This window comes from Eubalaena glacialis, chromosome 1, assembly GCF_028564815.1.
Source record: "Eubalaena glacialis isolate mEubGla1 chromosome 1, mEubGla1.1.hap2.+ XY, whole genome shotgun sequence".
Taxonomy (NCBI): domain Eukaryota; kingdom Metazoa; phylum Chordata; class Mammalia; order Artiodactyla; family Balaenidae; genus Eubalaena; species Eubalaena glacialis.
Genome location: NC_083716.1, coordinates 218,202,699 through 218,227,455, shown reverse-complemented (window position 1 = coordinate 218,227,455; position 24,757 = coordinate 218,202,699). Strand labels below are relative to the sequence as shown.

The window sequence follows — 24,757 nt, the reverse complement described above, 5'->3', positions numbered from 1 at the left end:
GTTCAGCTTATGACTTTATAGGAAAAAGTACTTAAGGGATATCCTCGCTCCTACCCTTACTGTTCTTTTCCAAAGTTACTCAGACAGTATAGGCTTTGCCTTCACACCGTGGCCCTTTGCGAAACTTGTCAGCCCATTTTGACTCTGGCTAACCAACGTCCTGTAAGAAAAGGGAGGAAAGAACCTTGCTTACACTTATACTCAGAAAGTATAACCAACCCTTGGAGGTACAAATAATTTAGGACTGCATTGGAATTAAGTGACTACTTTTCTGGAGCCAGCTAGTTTCTCTGAATCGTTTTGGATCTTTATGTCTCAGTGACAATCCCTTCAGAGTGGCTGAAGCTCCCAAGCTCTACTCTTGGTAGAGTTCTAGAACAATAGGCATCTCAGAAGCAGTAAAGGAGGAGAAGGGATCCTCTCAGGCTACAATATTTCCCTACGGCAGCCAATAGCACAATGAAGAGGGATGGGGGTGGAAAATGTCTGTTCTTTAGGAGAGCCTCATATAATTGGTCTCCCTTTGAGGTGCTTCTTTAAATGTCATGCATTTCTAAAGTGCTACTGAATACAAACATCCATATTACCAGGTGGAGATAAGAAACTGGAAAACAATGACTTAAATGTAGTAGAGGAGAAACATGCTATATAAGAAGTGTAAATTCTTGCCCCTTCCCCCAAAATTCCATGCACAGTGTGAAAAACTGTTTTGGGCTTTTTGTGTGTGTGTGAATACCATCAATTGTGTGGTATTGATGAGATTGGCGGGGGTGGGGGGAGGGGTGGGGGGGACATCATTTTCCTTTAAAGGAGTATCCCCAAAATAAAATTCTTTAAGTGGGAAGCAGCCACACAGCACAGGGAGATCAGCTCCGTGCTTTGTGACCACCTAGAGGGGTGGGATAGGGAGGGTGGGAGGGAGACACAAGAGGGAGGAGATATGGGGATATATGTATATGTATAGCTGATTCACTTTGTTATACAGCAGAAACTAACACACCATTGTAAAGCAATTATACTCCAAAAAGATGTTAAATAAGTAAATAAATAAATAAATAATAAAAATTGGTACTTCTTTTTTTAAAATTTTTATTGGAGTATAGTTGATTTTGTGTTAGTTTCAGGTGTACAGCACAGTGAATCAGTTATACATATACATATATCCACTTTCTCATTTTTTTTTAGATTCTTTTCCCACATAGGCCATTACAGAGTATTGAGTAGAGTTCCCTGTGCTGTACAGCAGGTTCTTATTAGTTGTCTATTTTATATATAGTAGTGTGCATAAAAATTGGTATTCCCGATTAACTGAATACCTACTAATGAAAAGAACCATCTCTTCTTTAAGGTATCATCCTGTATAGCCATCCTTATCCAGGAGTGCAAGACCAAGAACAAGCCACGTAAGCAGACATATATGGCATGACTCTTTTCTCCTTGGCTTATTGAGCTTTTGTATAAAGTGCTATAATTGGAAATCACAGTTGTATCTGAATGAATGTCAATCTAGAAGAGCTGGTAATATAAGTCACTCACTGGGATAAAAGGAGGTTTCTGAAAGTGTGTAGAGTGAGGTTGCCAAGTAGAGCTTGTTGACTGTAGATTCACAGAATCTCCTGCTTTTGTAAGTCAAGTGCATAAGTGTTTCATCATTTCAACTTCCCTGCATAGCATTTAAGTACGATTTCTATGCTCAAGAACTATATCTCTTGCATACACCCTGTAGCCCTTGGAGACTGAGGTTTTTCCATCAAATATCCCTCATCAATTCAGATGCACTCAAGCTACATTTATCCCAGGGTCACAGCCAAGTCATGTAGAAGATATTATCTGGCTGCCTTGCAAGAAGACTTATTTGTGTCACAGCCAGCTCTTGCACTGTTTTGTTGATGGCTTTAGCCATGAATCTTTCTGAAAAGAAAAGAGTTCCCAAAACTTATGTGTGCTCTCCTCTCCCTATTGCTCAATGTAGAATGAGCAGCTTAATCGATATTTTAGTGGCACTCTCCATCCTGCTGGGCTACTCTGTCACCACTGCCAGCTTTGTCACCTATGTTGTACGGGAGCATCAGACCAAAGCCAAGCAGCTGCAGCACATTTCAGGCATTGGTGTCACATGCTACTGGGTAACAAACTTCATTTATGACATGGTGAGTAACTTGTGTCTTTGCAAGAAAGACAGGACCGATTTGGGTAGAAGACAATTTTATATTTGAGATTTATTTGACCTGGTTTGTTCAGATTATTACCACAAAGACAATAAATTAAGAAAAAAATTGCATCAGGCTTATATTCATCCAGTGGCTGGAAGAAAGAGAAATCCACCTGCCTTGCCCTTATCTCTGTGGTCTGAGGACCTTCTATATTAGATTCCCCAGGACATTTGTTAGAATCCAGATTGCTGGTCCTCACTCCAGACTTAAGAGGTCCATATCTTGGGAGTGGAGCATGGAGAATATGCATTTTTAACAACCGCTCCCCCAAGTTATTTTAAGCACATTGAAGTTTGAGAACCACTACTGTGGAGAAATGGAAGCTTAGGAGCAGAATAGCCTTGCCCAGTGGTACCACATAAGCAAGCTTATAAAAATTTAATCAACTAATAGTGAAAAATTCGAAGTAGTAGCCTCTGCTGAATGACACATTAGAGATTAGTAGGGAAAATAAAAGGTGAATTTAATTGATAGCTCTCTTATTTGCATAAAATGGTCCCAAATTCAGATGGTTTTTCTTGACTCCAAATGTGTCAGTATGGCCAAAAGCCCAGGATGGGTATGTATTTGCCTGGTGATTATGGTGAAATTGTCATTGGCTTGCAGGGTTGGAGAGTAATTAACTGCCTATCCGTTTGGTTAATGTATCCAGTGAGGTCTGAAATGCGATTGTTGTAGAAGTCAAATCTAAAAAAAAAATGGTAATGATTCCTCTGGACTTAATAGGAGCTTTAATATGTCAAGAAAGCTTAAACTACACACTTCTTTGAAGGGCTACTTACTACTTAGATTCTGGTTCTCATTCCAATTTTAGGAGATTTTCCTCCCTAATCAAATTCCCATCTCTTTCATTGTGTACATCTTGCTGCAAACCCTCAGCATTTACTATTTCTGCTTGCTGATGAAACACTGAATTCTTTGTTCATATCCTTGTGATTCCAAGAATGTGTGGTACCCACTGCCCTGCTGTTTTGCACAGGGTGGCTCTCACTGATAACCAAGCCTTAGAAATCAACCATCTGAGAGAGTTCCAGCGTTCAAAATGAAATCAATACTTTGAGGGCTGAATCGAATACAAAGATACCTTGCTGTCTTATCTTTCTCACTGAACCTTTGTCACCAAATGATCCCAAGTCTCAAAGCCTGGAGGGAGGAACACCAGGGACTGTTAGTGTCTCTATAAAGATGGAGACTGGCTTGACCTCATATTGCAGGAGACAAATTCTAGAGTGAAATCAATGTAAAATGAACTGAATGTTACAAGCAACAAGAACATAGATAAAACTTCATTTCTTCAAGTGTTTCTAGTTCAATTTGTTACAGTTTTAAACTAGATGGGCTATTGATTTTTTAAAAAATATTTGCCATGTATTAAACGTAGTTTTACATATTCCCATAGGCCTTCTATTTGGTGCCTGTAGCATTTTCAATTGGTGTCATTGCAATTTTCAAGATACCTGCCTTCTACAGTGAAAACAACCTAAGCGCTGTATCTCTCCTACTTCTGTTGTTTGGGTAAGCTGCAGTGAAAGAATTAACAGAATTAAATGCTCCTAGATACAAACAGGACCTAAATCTCAGTAGCTAATTTACAATTGTCTTGGGGTTTCATTAGCCATGAGTAATGACTAACAATACATTACACCTGCTGTCCATAGTCTGTAAAGTGTAATACTTGTGAAAATTAATGTTGTTGTTGTTAACAGAATACCTGTCATTAATGAGCACTTACTGGGTGCTGACTGTCACACTTAACAATTTACATATGTAATTTAATTCACGTAAAAGTGGAGGCCTTAGAATGATCAGAAAAATGTGTATACATGTATGAATTTATGTATTAACAAGTTGTGAGTGTATATAAATATATAAGGCATTAAAAAGTAAATATATTCATGTATATTTATTTTTATCGATGCCTAAGAACACACATAATATTGTTTCTGAATTAGGGTAATTAATACAGGTAATACAGTTTGATATAACCAATACTTACCGTAGCAGTTCTTTCTGCCCTGAATGAATGGGTAGTATCCATTTAGTTAGCAGTTGTAGCTGATGAAGGATCTCTCTGTCTCTAGTTCTACTTCATTACCCCAAAGGTTGCTCAAGTATTTGCTCAAAACAGGACATGCAGCTTCTAAGCATACTCTGTCTGCTTAGCTAGCTGACAATGTCATTTTTTTTCTCAACTTTAAATTATAAGATATATCTATTAAACTCACATTTCTGAGCCAAAAAAAAATGTCTTGCCTGGGTGGGGTAACACCATCTCCAGGAAAAATTAATTTGTAATTGTAATGACTACTCAAGAGTCCTTAAAAGACCTTTACTGTCATTTAAAAAGCGTGCTTCACTTTTTTTTTTTTGGCTGTTGTTAAAAAGAGGGATAAAAGAGAGATCTAACTACAAGGCTTGACAACTGATCTCTAATGTTTATTTTCACTTTGGAACACTATCGAAGTTATTTATTTAGTAAAAGAATAATTATGGCATGATTTTAATTCTTAGTGTTATTAACATAAAGGTATGCCACATTTTCTTGGATGTACTTGCTGGCTGGGCTCTTCCATGAAACAGGAGTGGCTTTCATCACTTATGTCTGCATCAACCTTTTTTTTGGCATCAATTCCATTGTTTCCCTGTCGGTGGTGTACTTCCTTTCCAAGGAAAAGCCTAATGATATGGTAAGGTCCTTTATTAGTCTGCTAAACTTCAGTTATTGTATCAAATGCTTCAACATGTTCCAAGGTGGAAAGATTTTCTGTATTTTGCATTCTCTAAATAGAATAGGGGAATTTCATTTGATTCTATTAAATATAGTAGAGGGGAAACTATGGCATTTTAAAATTCTTTTTAGGTTCCATCTAGGTTAATGTCTATGATTATATTTATGCAGTGTCAAAACTATTGACATTTGATAGGGCTTGAGTAGGTAAATGGAGATACATTCAGTCAGATACCTTGTATGGCACTACAAAAACCATGCAACCAATCAGTCAGCTAAACTTTTTACTCATTAACAAATTGTTATGGTATGGTAGGGACAAGGACAATGGCTTAGTTATATGACTATGGGTTAAGATTCATTTGAACATACATAGAGAAAAAACCTGATTCATTCCCTTTCAGTCATGTATTGGAGTCTACTTCATTGTAAGCATCACTTTCCATTCAGAGCTAACAGTCATGATTGGTGACAAGGGAAGCCCTACCAGTGCTGGGCAATTGAATGGAAAAGAATAGAAAGAAAATGAAGTGAAGAATAGACAAGCACACTCAGTGCTGGACAACTGAATGGAAAAGAATAGAAAGAAAATGAAGTGAGGAATAGACAAGCACACTCCAGGAGGAAGAAGAAAATTCATGAGGTGCAAGTGGTTGGTCCCAAGCGTGAATAACGTGAAAATGAGCCATTTGCTCCTCGTTGAGATAGGTTGTCTCTCCTTCCATATCATTTTACCATTTTATTCCCTCTTCTAGTAGGAATTACCTTAGGTTCTGAAACTTTACTGTACTAAATCCCTCCTTTACTCAGACACCTACCCATAGATACTCTATCAGACCCTAGCACCCTGGCTGTCACTACATTCCTAGGACCTAAGGCAGGTCTAAAAGTGATTCTGCCCCCAGGGTTTGGCCTGACACCTTAGACCATCTCAAATATATATATATAAAATCCTTTTTGGCTTGTATTTTAGTAATAAATCTCCACCATTTGGTTATAGTAAATGTTTATATGTAAATTCAGTATGCATGTGAAACAATTGCCAATCTAGATAAGCTTCTCAGGTTTCAATATTTATCTACATCTAGTTTCAATTTTTTGTCAATTTGTTGGAAGGCTAACACTGAGCTTTATTTTTATTTCTTTTATTTCAGACTTTAGAACTTATTTCTGAAACCCTCAAGCGCATTTTCCTGATTTTCCCGCAGTTCTGTTTTGGCTATGGTTTGATTGAACTTTCTCAACAACAGTCAGTCCTAGACTTCTTAAAAGCATATGGAGTGGAATATCCAAGTGAAACCTTTGAGATGGATAAACTAGGTGCAATGTTTGTGGCTTTGGTTTCTCAAGGAACCATGTTCTTTTTCTTGCGACTTTTAATCAATGAGTGGCTAATAAATAAACTCAGGTAAATACAATGAAAACAGTGTTTGACATCCATGACAAAACTCAATTCAAAATATTCAGAGAGGGGTCAGTAGTCTAAGCTTTTCAATTAGTAATATGGAAATGTTTTGCTCAAAAAACTTTTAAAAATTGTAACATAATTCACAATCTACTTAATTCAGTAAATAGTTATCAGACTTTACTGTGGCTCTGCAGGTATTGTAAAGTGAGGGAGTAAAATTAAATAAGCACAATTGTTAGCCTCCAAGAGATCAAGATTCAGTGGTAGAGAGAAAATATGTACATAAACAAAAGATGTAGTCTTTGAGTTGTGTTTGGAAGAATAGAAAGTAGAAGTGGGGAAAGAGAATTGAGTATGTAGAATATTAGCAATGGATTTGGGAAAAGAAGATTGAGTAAAGTGAGGACAAAATCATAAATAAAAATACACATACCATTGACCCAACAATTCTACTTCCAGGAATTTTTCCAATGGATATGCTAACACATATGCAGAATTGTGTATGTATAAAGTTACTCATCATAGCAAAAGAATTCCTAATAGCAAAAGAATGAAAACAACCTAAATGTCCTTCATTTGGGAGCTGGTTAAATGAATTATATGTATAATTTATCAATGAAACACTATGCAGCCATTAGAAAGAATGATGCAGTTCACTATGTAATGTTTGGGATTACTTCTAATATTTATTAAGTGAGAAATGCAAGTTCAGAACTATAAATGAAGTATATTACAATTTGAGTTTTAAAAAAGGAATATATATTACTTATGCATACATATGCATAGATTATTTCTAATTATGAGTGCCTCTGTTAAAAAACTGTATATGGTTGAAGGAGACTTAACTTTTCACTAAATATTCTTCAGTACCATTTTAATTTTAATACATGAAGTGCATGTATCACCTATTGAAAAATAAGATTTAAGTTAATAATAATGAAAGGAAAGACAAGAGCAAAGATAGAAAAATCTTGAGGCATATTTGAGAAATGAGTAATACAATTTGACTAGAGCATAGACTAGATGTAATGAAAGAGTAGGAGCTAAAGCATGGGGTTGGAAAATTATGGAGTCTACTGATTGGTTAAAAAGCGATAGCTTGGACTTTATTCAAGAAACAAATAGTAGCACATTAAAGGTTTTTGAACAGACACCAACAGGATCAAATGGTGCTTTAGGAGCTGTGATTTTTGTGGAGACAGTGCATACTGTAAGGGAAGAGTCAGAGACGCTGGACCAGTTTGAGGTTCTTGGATAAATCTGTGTGAAAAAAAAATGAAAGCCTGTGATGGTAATAGAAAAAGTCAGAAAATGATAGATGACTGGCTGTTATAAGGCATTTCCAGTGCTAGGAGTCTGACTGCATGAGTGGATTTTGGAATGGGGATGTTTTCAAAGAAAACATCACAATTGGAATCTCGGGGGGTATCATTAAAAGAAACAGGGGACATTGGGAGGAAGACCTGAATTGATTTGTTGGTTTGGTTTGCTTTGGTATTCATTAGGCAAGATACTGAAGTGGGTTTGAGATTTCGTGAGTTTTCAGGACTGATAACCTTAATATATTGGCTAGATCCTAGGTAAGACATTCACAGTAAAAAGACTGTAGAATAACATTCATATCGTGATGACAAAAGAAGAAATAGAGAGGATTTAAAAAAGGTGATCATTGATCATGGGCTTGTAAAGTGTTGAGTCTTACTAATGACTCTAGTCTCTCTGTTAGGCAGTAACTTTCAAACCCAAACTAATTTCCTTAGTTACTGAAATTAAAATTCTGACTTTTAATAGTGGATCTGTAAGCATTTAAGTCATGGAAAGCAAAAGCTGTTTCCCAAATATTATAACAAATATTGTAAAGAGCATCCATACTAATTTTTAAGTTATTTGAGTACCATAATGCATAAAAAATTTAAAAGAAACCTAGTATGTGATAGCCCACTTTTAATGAAGTGAGAACTTATTAAAATATGTCAAAACTGAGTGGTACCATTTCAAAGTCATTGATGCAGAATCATTGGGCCCATTTTTTAGACTCTGCTTCAAAAAATTTCATTCTTCACCTGTTATTGAGACAATAGTTGAAGATGAAGATGTGTGGGCTGAGAGGTTTAGAGTTGAGAATGGTGTGAATGAATATGACCTGGTCCAACTCCATCGTCTTACAAAGACCTACCACCTTATCCACAAAAAGATTATAGCTGTAAACAACATCAGCATTGGGATACCTGCTGGGGAGGTGAGGAATAGTGTTTTGTTTCTAGCTATCCTTTGTATTGACATGGTAAGTGGCAAAAATCTTTATCTTTCCTTAATTTTTTTCTAGAAATATGAAAGTCAACCTCTGAATATTTTGATGGATTCTATATATGTAATTTACATGTGTCTATGTGTTACTTACCCCGTAAGTCTTCGTTTTGGCGGGGAGGACTCACCACACACCCAGTCCTGAGCCCCCTCCCAAGTTACTATCCTCCCTGAGTGGACTTCCAGTCAAGAAGTCTATGCAGGGTGCTCTTTTCAACTCTTAGTTTCCAGGGCTCTTCAAAAGACAGCATAAAGAAATCAGTTGTCGCAAGTGAGGTACTAGAACTGCATTCATATTCATATTCTTGCTGTTTTCATAGAAACAATAGTAAGGCAGCTTTGAAAGGAGAAGAAGAATGTGGACATTTCCCTTTTTTCCGAGCCTGGCTGCAAACTAAATGCATCAGGTTTATTCTACCACATAAAGAGATTATCGCTTCAGTAGCTTATTCAGTAAAGTTGTGATTTTGTGTGAATAATTTGAAATCTATAAATATAATTACTTTGTCAGGTTAGCATATCTGACTTGGGTATTCTATCATGTCACACAGAGGTGTGCTATAATATAGTATGTAAAACAAGTCCTATGTATATGTAAAATGTTCAGATGATTAAAGGAAAAAAGATACTTAAGTACCTAATTGTTTTAAAAGAGAAAGTTTTATCCAGTGCCAACAAAGCACTGCAATATCCATGAGTAATTCAAGTGATTTATTTTTCTTGGTAATTTATTTCACCCAAGGAGAAGAAGAAAAGAGATATAATAGTACCATGTCTTTGGTTTGAATTAAAGTTTACATCTTTTTTTTTTCTCCCTCAAACCAGTGCTTTGGCCTTCTTGGGGTGAATGGAGCAGGAAAGACCACCATCTTCAAGATGCTGACTGGAGACATAATTCCTACAAGTGGAAACATTCTGATCAGAAATAAGTTTGGGTGTGAAAACAAATGCTTCAAATTACTGAACACAACATAGTTAAATGAGAAAAATAATTAAAATGAACTCTTTATGTTATTTTGTGGTTTTATTATTAAATCCTTAGAGGAAAAACAGCTACTCGAGTGGAAATTTTTAAACCTTTAAGTATGACTATGATGGTGGGATTGTTTTTACCTCTTTTTACCAGACTCACCAATCACCATGACCCAAATAGAGCTACCTTCCCAACATCTGAGGACTAAGAGGGAAACATCTTCTCAAAGTCATTTGTGTTTTTGATTCTTTCAATTCAGGTCTCTGACTCACGTGGACTCTCACAGCTCATTAATTGGCTACTGTCCTCAGGAAGATGCTTTGGATGACCTGGTAACCGTGGAAGAACATTTGTATTTCTATGCTAGGATACATGGAATTCCAGAAAAAGACATTAAAGAAGTGAGTATAAGTGTGAAAAACTAGTTCATTTGAAAACCATTATTATTTCTGCTTCCCACACACCCACCCTCGAGACCAAGTTGACATCTGGAAAATTATGACATTCTTCTCCTGACAGTGATAATTGAGGCAGTATTAGCTTGATTGTGTATATCATAAATGAACCTATGAACTCGACTTTAGAAACATCTTGGCCCATGTTTGTTCAGTTGTCTTTTAAAAACTATCAAATAAAGAATGACATTTGCCTTAGGCTCTGGGTTGAGCCATGTTTGGTGATGCCTGTATATCCTTTAGTGTTCAGGTAAGTACTGAAACATGGAATTACCTACAAAATGCCCAAGTAAAATAGAATAGCTTCCAATTTGATTTTTTATATTTCTTTTTTTTTAATTTTTTTTTATTTTTTGGCTGCATTGAGTCTTCTTTGCTGCGTGCAGGCTTTCTCTAGTTGCGTTGAGCAGGGGCTATTCTTCGTTGCGGTGCGCAGGCTTCTCATTGCGGTGGCTTCTCTTGTTGTGGAGCATGGGCTCTAGGCGCGCGGGCTTCAGTAGTTGCAGCACCTGGGATCAGTAGTTGTGGTGCGCGGGCCCTAGAGCGCAGGCTCAGTAGTTGTGGCGCACAGGCTTAGTTGCTCCGCGGCATGTGGGATCTTCCCAGACCAGGGCTCAAACACGTGTCCCCTGCATTGGCAGGAAGATTCTTAACCACTGCGCCACCAGGGAAGTCCCTGAACTATTAATTTTTAAGTGGACCTTTGAAAATAAACTAAAATTTATGTTGAATTTAAATGTTTTAATTTTTTCAGGAATGTGTTTCTTCATTATAAAACTTTCTTTTCACAAGTAGCTTTTTTCCCGTTTAATGCTTTAAGGGTTTTGGCAAGGGAAAATCAACTTAAGTCCTCTTTTCCACCCACAGACTGTTCATAAACTCCTTAGGAGGCTTTACCTGATGCCCTACAAGGACAAAACTACCTCTATGTGTAGTTATGGCACAAAAAGAAAATTATCCACTGCACTGGCCTTGATAGGGAAACCTTCCATACTGTTGCTGGTAAGAGAATCATTGTGAAAAAGGCTACTACCTAATTAGAACCACATATCCAATAGTGTGTGTAACAGTTCATTATCATTATTGCAATAAACATTTACTGAGGTCTCACTATATGCTAGTTATTTTGTAAAACACTTTACATATATTGTCTCACTAAGGGAATTTATATCAGATAATTTGTTGCCACAAAAATATGCCCTCAAAAATGTTTTTGTCTGAAGCTATGGCTCAGTCGGTTTCAGAGGAAACATGGGAATCGGAAGTAGCTGAAACAAAGTCAGGATATTCAAATGAGTAAGTAAAATTATGACAGAATTTGATTCCCAGTTATTGAAGAAATCAGTTCTATTAGTGACTGATCAGGTGAACTAACACATTTTCCAACTTCTACCAAAAAGGAAATACACATTTGAGGACAACATGCTGTGCTAAAATGTTATTTCCTTGTTGCTTAAAAATATGAGTTACCTAGCTTGAGACGCAATCTTGACAATATGCCATTCTACTTTATCTGAATTTTTTGGAGGCAAGAAATACATGTCACATTTATATTTTGATTAAGAGCTGAAAAATTAAATTGATCATCTGGAAATATAAATTACACTAGGAGTGACATAGCATTCTGCTCCCCAGGCCAAACACTGTGAAAAGTGTTTATTTCAGAGAAATAAGCTTGCCCTTATTTTGGAAGATCCCCTCCATTCAAGGACTTCCAAACTCCAAAAGAGGCTTAACTATATGCAATAAAATCACCAGTTATAAATCATCACATTATTCCAGAGATTAAGTAATATGGAGGATCAAATCATTTAAACTGCCCAGTTAGAGTAATGCACAACCCATCTCTCTATAATACCGGAAGCTTATAATGCATTATATCCCTGCCAATCGATGCTCATAATGGAATTCTATTGTATAAGTGTCCCTTAAATTGAAGAAAACAATCTTTAGGCACCCCTGTGAGATAACAGATGTAAAGTACTTTAAAATGTTAAAAGCTGTATGCAAATATTATGTATTAATGAGCTGAACTGAAATCAGGCTATGAGAGAAAGATACCGTATTTTCTTTTATATATATTTACTGTAATGCCATTGTCTTCAAAAATAGGAACAGTGACAATATAACCTTTACTGTTTCCCCAAATTAACACTCATTTCTTTCTTTAAATTTAAATTTAACCCCTTGCTATAAAAATAAACCTCTGATGATCCTATGTATATACTTTCCATTTCAGACATATGTTTTTAATTTTTACCTAATCTCTACCTATAATTTGGTTTTTTAATCATCTGTCAGGATTTACTATTGCTTGTTTAGGTTTTTCATTGCTGCATTTCTAATTTTATGTCTGAATAATTTTTCTAAACATCGTTTACTTTAAAATGTAATTTATATCTTTCTATTTGGCAATTTCTACAAATCTTACTTTTATTTCCCCAAGGAGTATTAAATTTCAATTAATAACATAAAACTGAAAATACACCTCTATCATATTAACAAAAACAAATCAAATTGAATTCTCTGTGCTTCACATAACATATTATCTCTCACTCACAGCCACAATTCTGCCATCAGGAGCAAGGTAGCAGTCTTGCTGATGTAGCTTCAAATATATATGTGACAATATCGTATTAAATGTAAAAATTCTTGCTTTGTCAGTAATTGAAGCAGAATTTTTTCCAAAGAAATATGAGAGACAAGTGTAAAGTAAGAGTACAACTTCACTGAGACACTTTTTAACACAGATTGACAATTTTAAATGATTAATTTTGAGCTTTTTGACAGCAGCAGAAAGAAGCCTATTAAGTATAAAACAAGTTAGTCACGTGACCTGGAAAAGTGATTTCTGTTCTAGGCAAGTGAGATGCAATGATTCATGTAAAGAACCTCATCAAAATTTAATTAATTTGATAAATTCTTCTTGTAACTTTCTAATAAGGATGAGCCAAGCTCTGGGATGGATCCTAAATCAAAACGGCACCTCTGGAAGATCATTTCAGAAGAAGTACAGAATAAATGTTCCGTCATCCTCACTTCTCACAGGTAAACTGAGGGTCAGATGACACGATGTTAGGATGAGAGACGGGAAAGGTAATCCCGTGTAATATATACTGATAGTGAATTCCGCAATTGGATTAAAGTATTTTATGTTCACAGTCAAAGGAGCAAGTCCGGAAGGTTTCATGGTGAGACTCCAGCTCCTGTGGTGGGACAGGGCCTAAGCAATCATTTAAAAAACATATTTCCCATAACTTATGGCCCTCTTAATTCAACTATGCCTCCCTATTGCCTATCACATAAAATTCAGCATTTTTCGGCTTAGTATGCAAGGCCTTTTATTATCTGGCCCCGTCTAAACTTCTAGTCTTTTTTTCCTATGACACCCTCTCCTATCTGTCAATCTGAATGACTCGTGGTTCCGTTTACACTCACTGCCCTTTCCTATCACGTGCGCTTTCTTTGGCTGCGCCTTCTACTGGAGTTGATCTTTTCACAAAATCTCTCCAGATTCTAATCTTACTAGTCCTTTAAGAACTAGTTCACAAGCCTTCTCCATGAAGTAGACCCTTCCAATCAATTAGGTAAAAAAGCTACTGAAGTATTTTCTCTGTGCCTTTCTTACAAGGTCGGCCTTATGTTAAGTTCATCCTTTTGTTATAATGATCATATAGTAGAAAAAAGAACTAGGTATGTTTAGAATCAAGAGACTTGTTTATATCCTATATACTAGCCTTGCCCTAGCACAGTATATGTTCTGAAGCCAATCATTTAATTTCCATTAACTTTTTTTTTAACTTTTTATTTTATATTGGAGTATAGCCGATTAATAACATTGTGATAGATTCAGGTGCACAGCAAAGGGACTCAACCATACATATACATGTATCCATTCTCCCCCAAACTCCCCTAATTTCCATTAACTTTTGTATTAAGTGGACAGGGTGATACCTAAGATCTCCTCCAGTTATCATCGTCCATGAAATTAGAATTATATAATCCAGTACAGGTTAACTAGTTATAAACACAAAAGCATAAAAGCCAACTGAATACAGAGTATAAGGCGTAATGAAAACAGCTTAGTATTATTCTGGAAACATTTCTTACAAAATGTAGGTCTTGAGTCAAAGTTTGAAAGAGCTTAAAAGAAATACTGTGTTTGATAGAGTGGGCAATCCAGGTGAGAGAGATGGCCTCAAGTTTGAGAAGAAACAGTAATAAACCCTATGTGAAGACATTTAATTTATATGTTAAAAGATTTTTTTGTTCTTCAAGGGAAAGGACATTTTAAGGAACTCAAATACTCAAACAGTGTTTCTAAGGTGCCATAATGAAAAAAGTTAAGCTTATGCTCATGAACTTAAACCAATTTTCTGTGCCCGGAATGCTGACATGATTCTGTCTTCCAGCATGGAGGAATGTGAAGCTCTCTGTACCAGGTTGGCCATTATGGTGAATGGAAGGTTCCAGTGTATTGGATCATTGCAGCATATTAAGAGCAGGTGAGGAACAAATGTATTGTTTAACCCATGGTGTAGGGTAATCAATCTACCAGTACTATACTCACCTTCAGGGATTATCTCAGCAGCCCATCCTACAATGAGTAGTAAAACTGGAATGGAGAAACTAATCACTGATTCACCTTAAAGTTAAATTATAGTACTGAGGATTGAATTTTTTTTAATTAATAACCCCAAAACCTGGAAGGCCTAAAAGCTAATAATAATAATATCATTATTATTATTATTATTCCCCAACCAAAATACTCTCAGAAAGCAGTTTCAAGAGTTATCTCGGTGACAAATGACAATGAAAACACAATGATCCAAAACCTATGGGATGCAGCAAAAGCAGTTCTAAGAGGGAAGTATATAGCTATACAAGCCTACCTCAAGAAACAAGAAAAATCTCAAATAAACAATCTAACCTGACACCTAAAGGAACTAGAGAAAGAAGAACAAACAAAACCCAAAGTTAGCAGAAGGAAAGAAATCATAAAGACCAGAGCAGAAATAAATGAAATAGAAACAAAGAAAACAATAGCAAAGATCAATAAAACTAAAAGCTGGTTCTTTGAGAAGATAAACAAAATTGATAAACCATTAGCCAGACTCATCAAGAAAAAGAGGGAGAGAACTCAAATGAATAAAGTTAGAATGAAAAAGGAGAAGTTACAACAGACACCGCAGAAATACAAAGCATCCTAAGAGACTACTAGAAGCAACTCTATGCCAATAAAATGGACAACCTGGAAGAAATGGACAAGTTCTTAGAAAGGTATAACCTTCCAAGACTGAACCAGGAAGAAATAGAAAATATGAACAGACCAATCACAAGTAATGAAATTGAAACTGTGATTAAAAATCTTCCAACAAACAAAAGTCCAGGACCAGATGGCGTCACAGGTGAATTCTATCAAACATTTAGAGAAGAGCTAACACCCATCCTTCTCAAACTCTTCCAAAACATTGCAGAGGAAGGAACATTCCCAAACTCATTCCATGAGGCCACCATCACCCTGATACCAAAACCAGACAAAGATACTACAAAAAAAGAAAATTACAGACCAATATCACTGATGAATATAGATGCAAAAATCCTCAACAAAATACTAGCAAACAGAATCCAACAACACATTAAAAGGACCATACACCATGATCAAGTGGGATTTATCCCAGGGATGCAAGGATTCTTCAATATACACAAATCAATCAATGTGATACACCATATTAACAAATTGAAGAATAAAAACCATATGATCGTCTCAATAGATGCAGAGAAAGCTTTTGACAAAATTCAACACCCATTTATGATAAAAACTCTCCAGAAAGTGGGCATAGAGGGAACCTACCTCAACATAATAAAGGCCGTATATGAAAAACCCACAGCAAACATCATTCTCAATGGTGAAAAACTGAAAGCATTTCCTCTAAGATCAGGAACAAGACAAGGATGTCCCCTCTCACCACTGTTATTCAACATAATTTTGGAAGTCCTAGCCACAGCAATCAGAGAAGAAAAAGAAAGAAGAAGAATACAAATTGGAAAAGAAGAAGTAAAACTGTCACTGTTTGCAGGTGACATGATACTATACATAGAGAATCCTAAAGATGCCACCAGAAAACTGCTAGAGCTAATCAATGAATTTGGTAAAGTTGGAGGATACAAAATTAGTGCACAGAAATCTCTTGCATTCCTGTACACTAATGATGAAAAATCTGAAAGACAAATTAAGGAAACACTCCCATTTACCACTGCAACAAAAAGAATAAAATACCTAGGAATAAACCTACCTAGGGAGACAAAAGACCTGTATGCAGAAAACTATAAGACACTGATGAAAGAAATTAAAGATGATACCAACAGAGGGAGAGATATACCATGTTCTTGGATTGGAAGAATCAATATTGTGAAAATGACTATACTACCCAAAGCAATCTACAGATTCAGTGCAATCCCTATCAAATTACCAATGGCATTTTTTATGGAACTAGAGCAAAAAATTTTAAAATTTGTATGGAGACACAAAAGACCCTGAATAGCCAAAGCAGTCTTGAGGGAAGAAAACGGAGCTGCAGGAATCAGACTCCCTGACTTCAGACTATACTACAAAGCTACAGTAATCAAGACAATATGGCACTGGCACAAAAACAGAAACATAGATCAATGGAACAAGATAGAAAGCCCAGAGATAAACCCACACACCTATGGTCAACTAATCTATGACAAAGGAGGCAAGAATATACAATGGAGAAAAGACAGTCTCTTCAATAAGTGGTGCTGGGAAAACTGGACAGCTACATGTAAAAGAATGAAATTAGAACACTCCCTAACACCATACACAAAAATAAACTCAAAATGGATTCGAGACCTAAATGTAAGACCAGACACTATAAAACTCTTAGAGGAAAACATAGGAAGAACACTCTTTGACATAAATCACAGCAAGATCTTTTTTGATCCACCTCCTAGAGTAATGGAAATAAAAACAAAAATAAACAAATGGGACCTCATGAAACTTAAAAGCTTTTGCACAGCAAAGGAAACCATGAACAAGACGAAAAGACAACCCTCAGAATGGGAGAAAATATTTGCAAACGAATCAACGGACAAAGGATTAATCTCCAAAATATATAAACAGCTCATTCAGCTCAGTATTAAAGAAAGAAACAACCCAATCCAAAAATGGGCAGAAGACCTAAATAGACATTTCTCCAAAGAAGACATACAGATGGCCAAGAAGCACATGAAAAGCTGCTCAACATCACTAATTATTAGAGAAATGCAAATCAAAACTACAATGAGGTATCACCTCACACCAGTTAGAATGGGCATCATCAGAAAAATCTACAAACAACAAATGCTGGAGAGGGTGTGGAGAAAAAGGAACCCTCTTGCACTATTGGTGGGAATGTAAATTGATACAGCCACTATGGAGAACAGTATGGAGGTTCCTTAAAAAACTAAAAATAGAATTACCATTTGATCCAGCAATCCCACTACTGGGCATATACCCAGAGAAAACCATAATTCAAAAAGACACATGCACCCCAATGTTCATTGCAGCACTATTTACAATAGCCAGGTCATGGAAGCAACCTAAATGCCCATCGACAGACAAATGGATAAAGAAGTTGTGGTACATATATACAATGGAATATTACTCAGCCATAAAAAGGAACGAAATTGAGTCATTTGTTTAGACGTGGATGATCTAGAGACTGTCATACAGAGTGAAGTAAGTCAGAGAAAAACAAATATCGTATATTAACTCATGTATGTGCAACCTAGAAAAATGGTACAGATGAACCAGTTTGCAGGGCAGAAGTTGAGACACAGATGTAGAGAACACACATACGGACACCAAGGGGGGAAAGCCACGTGGGCGTGGGGGTGGTGGTGTGATGAATTGGGCGATTGGGATTGATATGTATACACTGATGTGTATAAAATTGGTGACTAATAAGAACCTGCTGTATACAAAAATAAATAAAATAAAATTCAAAAATTCAAAAAAATAAAATAAAATAAAATAAATGATAGGACTTCCCTGGTGGCGCAGTGGTTAAGAATCTGCCTGCCAGTGCAGGGGACACGGGTTCGAGCCCTGGTCCGGGAAGATCCCACATGCCGCGGAGCAGCTAAGCCTGTGCGCCGCAACTACTGAGCCTGTGCTCTAGAGCCCGCGAGCCACAAATACTGAAGCCCGCGCTCCTAGAGCCCAAGCTCCGCAACAAGAGAAGCCACCGCAATGAGAAACCCGCACAAAAAAAAAAAAAAAAGAGTTATCTCGGTAACAAATTATATCTTAACAAGTACATGAAGGCATCGATTTTTATCTAACACGTTCATTTGCCATTTGCACAGGCTTTCAGCAAGCTATTTAACATTTTTACTGCATTCAAAACCTTTTCATCAAAAATACATTGGGGAGATGTGCATAAATATCATACTATCAAATTAAAATTAAATTAGTATTTTTATGTTTGTCAGAGTGCATATGCGTTTATACATATCCATGTTAATCTTCCAACATCATGACATTACTTTATACCTTTGTCTGTACAACAGCTTGGCTTTCTTATAAGACAATATTAACCAAGATAAGAAAAAAGGATGAAAAAGGCCTTATATGTTGTTCCCAGAGAGTCTGTTGTGACTTGTTTACAAACTCTATTTTTGGTGCAAACTGTTAGCTAGTATATTGATTTATTATTTATTTTTAAAAACCCAGTGATTTTAATCTTTACGATTGACATCGAATCTCCAATAACTTGCCTCTAAAGATTCTCTTTGCTTTAAATTAGAAAGTATGTAGCTCCAGGAATTTACATCAATTACCAATTCATGGATGCCAAAGAAAGCCAAGATTTTGTATTTTCTTTCTAATGCAACTTTTGTCCAAAGGATCTGACTTTGTATAGTGGTAGAAATAAATAAAAAGTCATGGCATTACACTATTTCCAGTTTGCAAGATGCCCTGAACTTTTATGGCAAAATGATAGTCTTTATATAGGAAAAGGGGCTATCATGATCAGCTTGGGTCCTGTTTCATTATCTAGAATTCCAGAGGAGCTATTTCAGCAAAACATAACTCATACTGTATTTTGCACTTCTTTCTAGGTTTGGACGAGGATTTACCGTCAAGGTTCACGTGAAGAATGCTAGAGTGAGCATGGAGCCCCTCACAAGGTTCATGCAACTTCACTTTCCAAAAACATACTTAAAAGTAAGAGATTGACTGGTTTTGATAGTCATAATCTAATATCGTAGTGGATGTTTGTCATTTTCAAGCTGACCATAGCTTTATTATTCATCTTAATATATTTATTAGTTCCAGATGCTTAAGATACTCTGAAGCACACTTAGTATTAACAGATAAAATCTTCAAATTAGTTATATATTTTTGTAGCTACTTAAGAGTAACATAGTCCTTTTACATACCTTTATTTCTTCCTCACAAAGGCTTTATGACCATATCGTATTAGTTTTCAGGTTGTATACTTAACTAGATTATTAGTTACATATGTTAGGGAATTGAGGAATGACAGATACATATGACCAAGGGCATTTCTTCTAAGAAAAAAAAATTACAAAGTTCCAGAATGTCACAGCTAGAAGACATTATCTCCTTTGCTTTCCTCACTTGAAAGATAAGCCCACAAAGTTTTGAGCAGAATTGCTTGGAAATCAAGTTCTTAAATCCCACACTACCTGAAACATTGCTCAATTAATTTCATCTTACATATACATATCAACAGGATGGACACACACAGATATATACATATAAATCTCACATAGTACATATTTAAATGCACTTGACAGAAAAGTTATCATTGTAACATCTTTGATGTGCAGGTAATTGATATAAGATGATTATAGCAAGTGATTGTTTTTAAATGGAAGGCAGTTGTGGAATGATGAAAAGAAATTGGAAGACTTGGGCTGAGGTCCAGCTCTGCCTGTGTGATTTCCAGCAAGACATTTAAAGTCTCTGAGCCTCGTACTCCTATTTTACAAATACTGTTGACATCTACTTCACAAGACTGGTGTGAGAACTAAATGATAAAATGTCCACAAAGATGCTTCATAAACTGTCAGGCACCATATTAACGTGAAGTGATTTTGGAAAGCAAAATAGAGTTCATTTTTAAAAACAATCCTTTTATCTCTATAAAATACCTTTGCCTCAACCTCTGATTCTTATCAAAGTCCATTTTCTATCATCTAAATTAAAATCAAATTTAAAAATTAAAGGACACTTTTTTTTTTTTTTTGCACAAACCACATTGGTCATAGTACTTCTTCTTTCAGTGAACGTCTGGGTTGAAATCTGTGTTTATTCACTGAGTGATGAGATTACATTTGCCCTGGTCTGTTCCTCAGGGGACTAGCGCTATACAAGACAAGTGCAGTGATGATAAAAGTTTGATTACTTCCTAAGCAGACCATTCTCTACAAGTATGTGATGGTTTCTAGATCTCTAAAAGGGAAATAACCAAACAACAATTTGGGAGTAAAAATAAATATCAATAAGATAGCCTGATTGCAGTGTCAGGTGTGATGTAAACACAAATCAATGAGAGGGGCTAGACAGTGAGCAAAGGAGTGAGAAGAGGGGTTTCCAGTAACGCAGGTCTGGAATACCAGGCTGCAATATACAATCTTGATCTGATCAATGTAGGTTACAGGGATTGTTTATGGAGTAAAAAAAACCATCCTGACCAGACTAGTGTTTAGGAAAGATTATCCTAGCTACTTTGTGCCAGAACATATGAGTGTATACGGTTTCTAAGCTTCTGAAGAGGCTGTTGCAATAACTCAGATGTGGAGTGGTGAGCATCAAGTTAATAAAATTGATGGTGCAAATAGAGAGGAAAGGTTACATTTGAGAGTTATTTTAGAGGAAAAATAAATAAGATATGATAATTGATGAAATATGCAGAAAAGCAAGATGTTAAAGATACTCTAAGGAAATAAGAATAGGTTACTAAATTGATGGTGATACTACAGACTAAATAAACTGAAAAGAACTTTAGAGTGAGTTAAGAAAGAATGTAGCATTATTTGAATGAGGTTTCTCATAGACAGTGCTTTTGAAATCTGGCAACTTTAGCCAATATAAATTGAACAGCTAATCCTTAGCCTTTTAGAACAATTCTAACATTAAAAAAAAAATGAAATTTCTAAAAGTTATCTCTGAAAACACTTATGTGAGCTAAGCGTAATCTGACATTGGCAATACCATTCCACAATGTTTTTTCCTAGGCAAGACTGTAATGTCTTTATAAGTGCACATGAATGTAGAATATTTTGGAATTTTCATTAGCTTTTTAATTTGTTTTCTCTTGGATATTCATAAAACTTTTTATCTCGTCTTCGAAAGCTGTTAGTCTCAAAACATACCCATTATTTACACTGTGACATCGTTTTCAGAGGAATGAATTTCAGTACGTTTCTTAGCTCTTGGTCAAGTTATGTCTAGTCAAGTCAATATTACCTGACATTGAGAAATACATTTTTTCCCTCTGGTTCCCACAGGATCAGCACCTCAGCATGCTAGAGTATCATGTGCCGGTCACCGCAGGAGGAGTAGCAAACATTTTTGATCTGCTGGAAACCAACAAGACTGCTTTAAATATCACAAATTTCTTAGTGAGTCAGACTACTCTGGAAGAGGTAAGCTGGATACCATGATCCATGTGCACAATGTCACATTAATTATTACACATTCTGATTATTTCTTTTTAATGACATTGAATTTGTTTTTAATTGAAGCAATATCTAAACTTGCACCTGAAAAACTTAGCTTAATTTATTTCTAAGTGCATTTTGGGATGTTAGGAAAAAATGTGAAAAGAGTTAACTATTTTTAATGGAGAAAAGAAGATTTTTTTCCTTCTGTACGACATCTATACCCACCAGTTATCTGTATATGTAAAGCAACAATTATTTTCATCTATAAAACAAATAGCTGTTAACACTTTCCTTACTTTCCCCTTGGTAGGTTTCTTAAATAACATTTCTATTGATTGGCTTCCTAGATTAGGGGAGGATGGGCTTATCTAGTGAGAATTTGGTGCCAAAGCTTTAGATCTGCTAGATTCAGGCAACCAAAGTGGTAAATGCAGGATTCTTTTGTTTCATTCACATCATCTGTCTTAATTACATTTATATTCAATAACTCGAGGCATCATGGAACATCCGTCATCACCTTTGCACTGTTTTAGTTTTATACAGTTCAACCAACCTGATATATAGAACATTTGATTGGACCTATCACTGGAATGGGTCTGAAAGTGAGGCTACAGAGGCCTCTGAATCATGCTGCATCTCATGGACAATTTTTTATGGGGAGTTAAGGCAATTATGGCTTTGCCAACACAGAAGATTTATCCTTTGACTTGTAACCAATTACCAGTATCATGTCTGGCACAAAGTAGACTCTCAATATTTTCTGGATGAATCTATGACTAATAGAATTTTAAACAAAGTCATAAAGGTCAGCCTGTTAAATAATAAGCTTACTGAACATAATGTTGATGTGAGCTCTGTATACAAATTTTATTTTAGTGCATTAACTGTTGAAACTAGTGAAACTCTTGAAACTAGTGAAATTTCTCTCAACATCATCATACAAACATTTGATAAGGGCTTGGGTTGTGCTCCTTGTTAAAAGATACTTGAAAGATACTGATACAGATCAAATAGATACAAATATGTGGCTATAGATATTTAATTATAGCTTTAGATTTATATTATGATTATGTATAAACCTATAAATGTGTTTATAGGTTGCAGATATACATATTATTTTCAAACCCCAGATAAATTTCAATACCTAAAGGAAGGACTCCTAGTGAGAGTTTGTTTATGTGTTTGGGCGTGCCCCTATGAAATCTAGTTTTCTTCTTATTTGCTCTCCCATTGTGCATACACACACACCTTATTTCTTCCTTTGGTTTACCAAGTACTAATGGCTTTATTTCCCTTGAAAAATCAGGTTTTCATCAACTTTGCCAAAGACCAAAAGTGCTATGAAACTGCCGATACCAGTAGCCAAGGTTCCACCATAAGCACTGACTCACAAGATGACCAGCTGTAGTCTTAGTACCTCCAGCAAACTCAGTCTCAACAATGGCTTCATTTTGAGGAAGAGCCACAGAAGATACAAATTCCTCAAAATATCTTAATTTTAAAGTCTTATACTGTATTGGAAAGTTACAATTGTGCAAGACTAGCCAGTAACTATAAATGGAAAGTTTTCTTTCTAAGGTCAGTGAATGTTTTTACTACTGAAATGAATTCCTGTCTACTCTACACTGTGAGCATGCTAGTGTGTAAGCTGCTGACTCTTATGCAAAGGTGAAACCACTGAAGATGAATGCCTTAATTTATTACTTTCAATAATAAGACACTTTCAATAATACTTTCAATACTTTCAATAATAAGAGCATGGCTATTAGCAGTTGAAAAGAAAGAGTGGAGAAGAAAAGTAAGGTAGTTTGGGGTAGGTAGAATTGGGAGAGCAAACAATTTATTTTCAGAAAATAACAGAATGAACATCATCATGAATACATGAATCTCTTGTGATCTGTAAAGTGCCAAGGGCCAGATTAACATTGGCAGTAAGGAGTGGGCACAATGTCTAGTGTGTGTATGTCATTTTCAGTACCTGTAAATACATGGGGACATACTGACCCCCCCCCCCGAAATGCCTTTCTACAAGAATGCTATAGAAGGGCAGTTTACCCTGGTGGTAAATAGAGCTTAAATCTATTCCTGCAATGCCTTGCCAATAGTAAGGCACGGAGCAGAGCAAGAAGCTACTTGCTTTTCGGCGGAAATAGGTGTGTCAGCTGGGCAGATACAAATCCTGAAAGATGATAGAGAATTCATGTGCTGCTGGCAGACAACATTTTTTAAAGCTATTACAGAAAGGTTCATATTCTGGATCTCTCTGAAGGAAACATTCCTATGGAGGGAAAATGAATATGAAGATAATTTTCAGCTAATTACCCGGCTGACCCAGAATCATATATATGGCTATGGAATAGACTTCGTAATAATGCCAAATTATATGGCCCTTGGGGAAGGTGCTTTACATAACTTGTGTGTGTGTGTGTGTGTGTGTGTATAAGTTTGCTTTGGCACAACTGTTTCTGTTTTGAAAATCAATAAAATCAACATTTAGTAAAAACAGTTCATGAAGTCATTTCATTTGTTAGGGAAGAGCCAGGAATTTAAAAATTGGAGTCACATGGATGACAAGCTCCCATGGGACCTGGCCCCTGCTTACTTCTGCACCTTCATCGCTTTCTTTCTCCTCTTCCTCTTTAGGGTGTAGCCATGCTGGCCTCTTTTTGGTTTTGCCAGTGCACCAAACTCCTTCCTCCCTCCACACCTCTGCGTGTATTTTCATATGTCTGTCTCCCTGCGTGACTTGCCCTTCCCCCACAGTTTGTGCCTAGCTAAGCCTTCAGAAATGTTGTTCTTTCTCAGAGAAGCTTTCCTTCCCTAATTCTTCAGTTTAAATCTAATCCCCCAGTCCTAAAACTGCACTCTATTGTACTTCCTAATTTTCTGTGAGAGCTTGCATCCTAATTTGTAATATATCTAGATTAATGATATATATCTTAACAGATGGCAACAAAATTTAAGGTAGAAAAT

General features: G+C 36.1%; 1 protein-coding gene across 1 annotated transcript in view; it reads left to right on the top strand.

Moving 5' to 3' along the window:
- Window positions 1–23,192, top strand: part of ABCA12 (ATP binding cassette subfamily A member 12) — a 190,507-nt gene extending 167,315 nt beyond the window's left edge. Inside the window, exons 40-53 of the mRNA XM_061204760.1 lie at window positions 1,349–1,403; window positions 1,973–2,150; window positions 3,613–3,728; window positions 4,741–4,900; window positions 6,096–6,349; window positions 8,384–8,588; window positions 9,482–9,591; window positions 9,889–10,030; window positions 10,952–11,086; window positions 13,029–13,132; window positions 14,497–14,589; window positions 19,211–19,316; window positions 21,629–21,766; window positions 23,091–23,192. Coding sequence (XP_061060743.1) covers window positions 1,349–1,403; window positions 1,973–2,150; window positions 3,613–3,728; window positions 4,741–4,900; window positions 6,096–6,349; window positions 8,384–8,588; window positions 9,482–9,591; window positions 9,889–10,030; window positions 10,952–11,086; window positions 13,029–13,132; window positions 14,497–14,589; window positions 19,211–19,316; window positions 21,629–21,766; window positions 23,091–23,192 — 1,898 coding nt within the window. The remainder of the gene's footprint in view (window positions 1–1,348; window positions 1,404–1,972; window positions 2,151–3,612; window positions 3,729–4,740; window positions 4,901–6,095; window positions 6,350–8,383; window positions 8,589–9,481; window positions 9,592–9,888; window positions 10,031–10,951; window positions 11,087–13,028; window positions 13,133–14,496; window positions 14,590–19,210; window positions 19,317–21,628; window positions 21,767–23,090) is intronic.
- The last annotated feature ends 1,565 nt before the right edge of the window (window positions 23,193–24,757 follow it).